The sequence below is a fragment of the Terrapene carolina genome, unplaced genomic scaffold (assembly GCF_002925995.2).
Source record: "Terrapene carolina triunguis isolate 2854851 unplaced genomic scaffold, T_m_triunguis-2.0 Scaffold30608, whole genome shotgun sequence".
NCBI lineage: Eukaryota > Metazoa > Chordata > Testudines > Emydidae > Terrapene > Terrapene triunguis.
Genome location: NW_020694959.1, coordinates 1 through 6536, shown reverse-complemented (window position 1 = coordinate 6536; position 6536 = coordinate 1). Strand labels below are relative to the sequence as shown.

At 69.3% G+C, this 6536-nt stretch overlaps 1 protein-coding gene and 1 long non-coding RNA gene across 2 annotated transcripts; both read left to right on the top strand.

Moving 5' to 3' along the window:
- The first annotated feature begins 531 nt into the window (after nt 1-531).
- Nucleotides 532-1426, top strand: LOC115271489. The gene is made up of 3 exons (XR_003899982.1): nt 532-771; nt 890-941; nt 1319-1426. It is a non-coding gene; the product is annotated as an uncharacterized LOC115271489 (long non-coding RNA).
- Nucleotides 1427-1574: 148 nt separating this feature from the next.
- LOC112115231 (leucine-rich repeat and calponin homology domain-containing protein 4) lies at nt 1575-4669 on the top strand (the record flags this gene model as incomplete). Its single annotated transcript, XM_029914100.1, has 4 exons — nt 1575-1718; nt 2413-2550; nt 3123-3200; nt 3931-4669. Coding segments are annotated over 4 exons (576 nt in total), but the record flags the coding sequence as incomplete, so codon positions are not given.
- Nucleotides 4670-6536: the final 1867 nt, after the last annotated feature.

The window sequence follows — 6536 nt, the reverse complement described above, 5'->3', positions numbered from 1 at the left end:
CCGCCCCGCCCCAGAGGTGGCCGCATCTCAGCGCCGGGCGAGGGGTCTTAGCTGTAATTCAGCTGTAGTAGGTTGTTATCCTCTCATCTGACACCCCCCCCACACACACCTGTAGGGGAAACTAAGCTGCGGAGTGCTGGCCCAGGTTCTGCCCCCCACCAATGCCCCCAATCCCGCCCCCCAGGCCCAGCCCTCCCCGGGAAGAGCCCCCCAGTGAGGAGCGGAGGCGCCCTGAGACGCTGCAGATCTGGCAGGAGAGGGAGCGGCAGCAGCAGGCGTTGCGGAGCCAGGCGCTGGAGAAGCGGGACAGGTACGTGGAGGGGGGGCGGGCCCCCGCCGGGGCGGGGGGGGGGGGGGGGGCGCCCCCCCCCCCCCCCCCCCCCCCCGCGAGACCCTCCCCCCCCCTGCGCCCCCCCCCAGGAGAGGTCCTCTCCCCCCCCTCATTGGCAGGTTGCTCCTGTCTCCCCTGGGCCCTTGAAGCCCCGTGGAGCTGCTGGGATTCAGGTGCCCCCCCCCCATATAAGCTAGAGCTGCCTTGGGGCTGCTCTAACGCTGTCACCCTCTGGAGGTGAGAGTGGCTGAGCGGTTCCCCTCGTCCCCCCCGCATACCCTGCCTCCTCCCCTCACGGCCAGGATCGGAGGCCCTATCCCAGTGTGGGGGGCACTTCCCGCCCCCTCGGGTGCCCGGAGCAGCCCCCTCACCTGGCTCTGTCTCCCCTCAGTGGCCCATCAGAGAGCAGCAGCCTGCCCCCGAGGAAGCCGAGGACCCAGGTGAGAGGGGAGGGACTGGGGTTGGAAGGGGTTTGGGGGTGGGGGGGATGGTGCCCCATGGGACTCAGGCTGACTCCCCTCCCCCCCCCCCCCCCCGCCGTTTCCGGGCACCGAGCAGCCGCCCGGCGTCTCCAGCCCGGCGTCCCCTGGGCAGATGCCCCAGCAGCAGGGTGAGTGCGGGAAGGGGGGGTGCGGCCAGGAGAGGGGTAATGCTCGGGGGGGCCGGGGAGAGGCCGCGGCAGGAGACGTATGGCCAGGGAGTGTCTCCGGGGAGGGGAGTGGGGTCTGGTGGTTAGAGCAGGGGGGCTGGGAGCCAGGACTCCTGGGTTCTCTCCCTGGCTCTGGGAGGGGAGTGGGAGCTGGTGTGTTAGAGTGGGGGGGCTGGGAGCCCGGACTCCTGGGTTCTCTCCTGGCTCTGGCATGGGACACGTATCCCCCTGGGGTAGCTGATCCTGGCTGAAGGGACCTGCAGCGCCGAGGTCCCAGCTGTGCGGTTCGGGGGTGCTGTGGGGAAAGATCTCACCTTCGCTCTCCCCCTGCCCCCCAGAGTCCCTCCCCCCGCCGGTCTCCAGCCCCCCGGCCCGGGAGCCCAGCTCGGCCCAGAAGCCCAGCAGCTTCCTCTTCCGCTCCTCGTCGCGGACCGCCATCAAGCCCGGCTCCGGTAGGTGGCGCCACGCGGCTCTGCCCCCCTCTGCTGGCAGGCCGGGGTACTGCCGTGGCCCCCGGCAGCTCTGCGGGTCCAGGGTTCAAATCCTGCCCGTGGCCGGCAGATCTGCACGGGGCCGTGCGCTCCCCGCCGGCCCTGCGTCTCCACCCCCCTGAGCCCTGCCGTCCTCTCCGCAGCCTGTGCCCCCCACGACTGCACCGCGGACCACCAGCACCCCCTGCGGCTACGGGCCAGCTCGCACGACCTGGATGAGAAGGAGTTAACAGCCCAGCTCCGCAAGGTACAGATGTGCCCCCCCTCCCCCGCCCCCGGGTCCCCCCGTGAGCTTCCCGCACCGAGTCCCCTGGGTGGGGCTCCTGGGGACCCCCCTGACGCCCCCCAAAGGCCCCTACCCCCCCCCCCCAGGCTTCGTCTCTCTCCCTGGCAAACCGGTCCGCTGGGCACTTCGTTCCCAGCCCCTCCGGCCGGCTCCTCGCCGGGGACAACCCTGGCCATGGGGTGCCGGGCTACAGAGCGTGGGCTGGTCTCTGTGCCCCATTAGCCCGTTGCCGTCACACCTGCCTCTAGGGGTCACCGCACCGATTCCACCCCCTAGATAGAGGAATGACACGTGGGGAAACCGAGGCGCGCACACAGTATTCAGACAAAATATTAAAGACATTCCCACTTCGGCACACCTCCCCGCCCCCGAGACCCTGAAAGCTTGGCTGAGATCCCGCACCAGGGTCTGCAAGGCTGGGAACCAGGACGCCTGGGTTCTCTCCCCGGCTCTGGGAGGGGAGCGGAGGCTGGTGGGTTAGAGCAGTGGGGGCTGGGAGCCAGGACGCCTGGGTTCTCCCGGGCTCTGCCCCTGATTTCCCGGGGAAGTAATTTGATCTTCCTCTAGACACCTGTGTGTAAGTTCCCTGCAGTGAGCGCGTGCGTGGGGGGTATCCGTGGACCCCGCCCACCTGCCCATCTCTCCCCCCCCACAGGCCATCGAGTCGCGGCTCAGCGTGACACTGACGGAGGACCTGGGTGACGCCCTGGCCAATGGGGCCGTGCTGTGCCAGCTGGCCAACCACCTGCGCCCGCGCTCTGTGCCCTTCATCCACGTCCCGTCTCCCGCCGTGGTGAGTGGGGAGCCCCGCCCCGCATTGGACGCCTGGGTTCTCTCCCCGGCGCTGGGAGGGGAGTGGGGGCTGGTGGGTTAGAGCAGGGGGGGCTGGGAGCCAGGACTCCTGGGTTCTCTCCCCGGCGCTGTGAGGGGAGTGGGGGCTGGTGGGTTAGAGCAGGGGGGCTGGGAGCCAGGACTCCTGGGTTCTCTCCCTGGCTCTGGGAGGGGAGTGGGGGCTGGGGGGTTAGAGCAGGGGGGGCTGGGAGCCAGGACTCCTGGGTTCTCTCTCTGGCTCTGGGAGGGGAGTGGGGGTTGGTGGGTTGGAGCAGGGGGGGGCTGGGAGCCCGGACTCCTGGGTTCTCTCCCCGGCTCTGGGAGGGGAGTGGGGGCTGGTGGGTTAGAGCGGGGGGACTGGGAGCCAGGACTCCTGGGTTCTCTCCCCAGAACTGAGGGCTGGGCTGCATCTTCTTGAAACAAAACCTTAGCGTCCACATGACGGGACAGCAGCTTGGGCTTCCCTGCTCCCCACAGCGCCCTGAGCCCCCCGCGGCCCCCCAGCCCTCTCACCCCTCTCTGCTCTCCCCACAGCCAAAGCTGAACAAGATCAAATGTCGGAAAAACGTGGAGAGCTTCCTGGAGGCCTGTCGCCACATGGGGGTCCCAGAGGTAACGCGGGGGCTGGGGGCGGGGGGGGCGTCTCTGATTTCTGTGCTGTGCAGCTGGGAGCAGAGAGTCACCTCTCCATGGCACCCCCGTGTGGCTGCACTAGTGCAAGGCCCTGCCCCTTCTTGTGCAGTTGCACTACCCTGTGCAAAGCCCAGCCTCTCTCTCTGCCCTAGCCTCTCATGCAAGTGGACTGTGCTCATGTGATTGCCATGCCCTCTCTTGTGCAAAGCCACGCCCCGCTTGTGCAAAGCCACGCCCCTCTCACACAAGCCACGCCCCAGGCACGGCTAGGGGTACGGATTCCCAGCTGACAGGCCCCTCGCCCCAGGAGCTGCAGTGCTCTTGGGGTCACCCCCCCGAATACCCTGCTGCGCCCACCCCCCTGGGCCGGCGATGACGGCTCCTGTCCCCCCTTTGCACGGCAGCAGCGTCGGGGCTGAGACCCTGCACGGCTCCCCCCCCAGCTGAGCGTGGGGCCCGTCATACAGCACCCAGGGAGAGAACCCAGGAGTCCTGGCTCCCAGCCCCCCCTGCTCTAACACACCAGCCCCCACTCCCCTCCCCTTCTGGCTCTGGCAGGGTCCCCTGGGTGCTGGCAGATGCAGGGTTGCCAGCCCAGCGCAGTGGGCGGGGCGGGGGGCAGCCGGTCTCATTTTCCTCCTCCCCGGTGCCAGCCCCCCAGCAGGTCCCGTAACCTCTCTCCTGTCTTTGTCTCCCTCGCCGGGCCCAGGTCGCCCTCTGCTCCGCCTCCGACGTGCTCCAGGGGGACGCCGGGCGGCTCCGGGGCACCCTGCGGGCCCTGCTGCGCCCCGGAGCCGCCGAGGAGAGCCCTGCCGCTGCCCACGCCGCGCCCGCCCTACCCGGGCCCCTCGCCGGCTTCGCCCTCTTCTATGTCTCCGTGATGTCGCTGCTTTTCCTGGCCTATCACAAGCTCTGGGGCTTCTGAGGAGCCGCGGGGGGGCCCCAGCCCTGCCTAGTGCCTTAGAGAGACCCACGGCGGGGTGTGGGGCTGGGTATCCCTCTGGGGCCTGGTGGATCCCCGCTGCCGGCCCCCGACCGCCTTCAAACCCGCCTCCTCCTACAGAGACCTGCTGTGGGTCCCAGAGCCCTGGTGTGGGCCCCGCTCCAGGCTCCCCCTTGGGGGGCGAGCTAGCCCCCTTCCCCAGCTCTCCAGTGCCTCTCAGTGGCCACGGGCTGCCCTGCGGCCAGCTCGCTTCAGCTGCCTTAACGCGGTTAAATTATACGGCTCTATATTTGATATATATATTGGAAGGCCGAGCCCGGCCGCCGGGCCCGGCATGTACAAACGTGTAAATAGCGTGTGGACTCGGGCGGCCCCTTCTCTCTCGGCGATTTCCTGTTGTACGTGTGCCCCGTCCCCTGGCCGCTTTCGGTGTGTCCCGGCCGCCGCGTGTGTGTCATGCCCCCCGCGCTGTCGCGTTCGCTGAGAAAAGCAGCGCTCCAACCCACCGTGTGGCTTTTGTCTTGGTTTGCATTGGCTTGTCTGTGCTTTGGCGCGGCCGGGCTGGTGCCCTCTGGCCCCGTGGGGATGGGGTGGGGGGCAGTTCACGGGTCACGTGGCGACTGGGGGCCCCCTTGGGCCGGGCGCTGCACAGAACGTGGCCCCGGTGAGTCGGCCTCGCACAGGACTTGCTGTTCAAGGGGCCCATCTGGCCTGGCGTCCCGGCTGCTCTAAAATCTCCCTCCCGCCCCCTTGCAGAACAGCTTGTCTCCCACAGTGAGTGGTGGGTTTCTTCCACCAGCGCCCCTGGTGGTGGAGGTCCAGGCAACCGCCTCCCCACCCCCTCTAACGTCTCCTCTCTCCTCCCAGGAAGCCCTGTGCCAGCCCCAGCACGTCCTGGACGAGGAGAGCCTGGCGCCGCTGGCCCGGACCGTCCAGGCCCTGCTGACTGTGGCCCCGCCCCCGAAGAAGCCGACTCCCCCCGAGGGCACCTCCAGCAAGATCTAAGGGGTGGGGGCCCAGGCGCTAATGGCACAGCCGAGGGGCCAGGGACTAGAACGCCCCGGGCCCTGTGGGGGCTGGACAATGGTGAGAGTTCCCCCACATGGGGGACTGGGGGGCCCAGCTCATCCCCAAGCAGAACAGACGGTACAGCAAGGGGCCCTGCCCCCTACCCCCCAGCGAGAGCTGGGCGCCCTTTGGTGGCAGTGGTGGGATCCTCGGACCAAGCCCAGCTCCTACTGCTCAACCCCCCCGTCCCCTCCAGCGTCTGTGTCAGCCGCGCGAGCCCCCTTGGGCTAGAGTGGGGGGGAGGGGAGGTTGTGAGCAGATGTGGGGTAAGGATTGGGGGAGTTGATCTCAAGGGGGGGCAGTTTTATTTCCCTGCAGGGAGGAAATGGGGCCCAGGCACCAGCTGCTCCCCCCCTCTGGGAGCGACGGGCTTGGGCTCCCTGCAGACTCAGGCAAGGTCGCCGGACTGGGGGTTGCAGGGCAGCCGCCGGCCGTGGGGCACTGGGGCGGAGGGAGGCCCCCCTTTCCTTAGCGTTTCCCGGGGGGGGGGGGGCAGATTGCCCTGACCAAGCAACGGCGGGGGCTGCGCCCGGCGGGGGGGGTCCCCCCCCCCCCCCCCGAGCTGCATCCGCTGGCACCAGCAGTGCCCTCTAGTGGAATAAAGAGGTAAATGAACCCACGCCCTCGGCCTCTAGGCTGGTCTCTGCCACCCCCACGCCTGGCAGCCAGGGGCTGGACTACTCCCCTCCAACTTGCCAGCCTCAGTTTCCCCTACACCCACCCTGCAACCCCCCTATCCAGCCCGGGCTCTGTGCCCCCTTTTCCCTCTCCGGGTTCTGATCTCCCCCAAACTCCTGGAGGGTTCAGGGCCATGCTGCCTGGACCGGCCCTGGCTCTCCCTTCCGCCTTCCCCCCCCCCCCCGGGACTGGGGCCAGAGGTTGGGGGTTCGCCTGCCCAGCTCGGGGGGTCTCCGTGCCCGGCGCCCTCCCCGGTGGGGTTCCTGACCTCACCCACGGGGACATCAGGGACCCGTTCCCAATCCAGGCCGTGAGGGGGGGGGCTGCAGCTTGGGGGTCCCCCCTTCGCACCCCAAACGCAGCCCCAGGCTGGCGCCCGGCTGAGCACTCGGCCCAGTTCCACCTGCCCGCAGAGGCGCCGGGGGCCAGGGCCAATTCCCACCAGCCCCCCCAGAGCAACCCCAGGAGTCCAGGGGGTCCCTGGGAAACCAGCTGCCCCACACCAGCTCTGGGGGTGGGGGCTGGGAGCCAGGACTCCTGGGTCCTCTCCCTGGCTCTGGGAGGGGAGGGGGGGGCTGGTGGGTTAGAGCGGGGGGAGCTGGGAGCCAGGACTCCTGGGTTCTCTC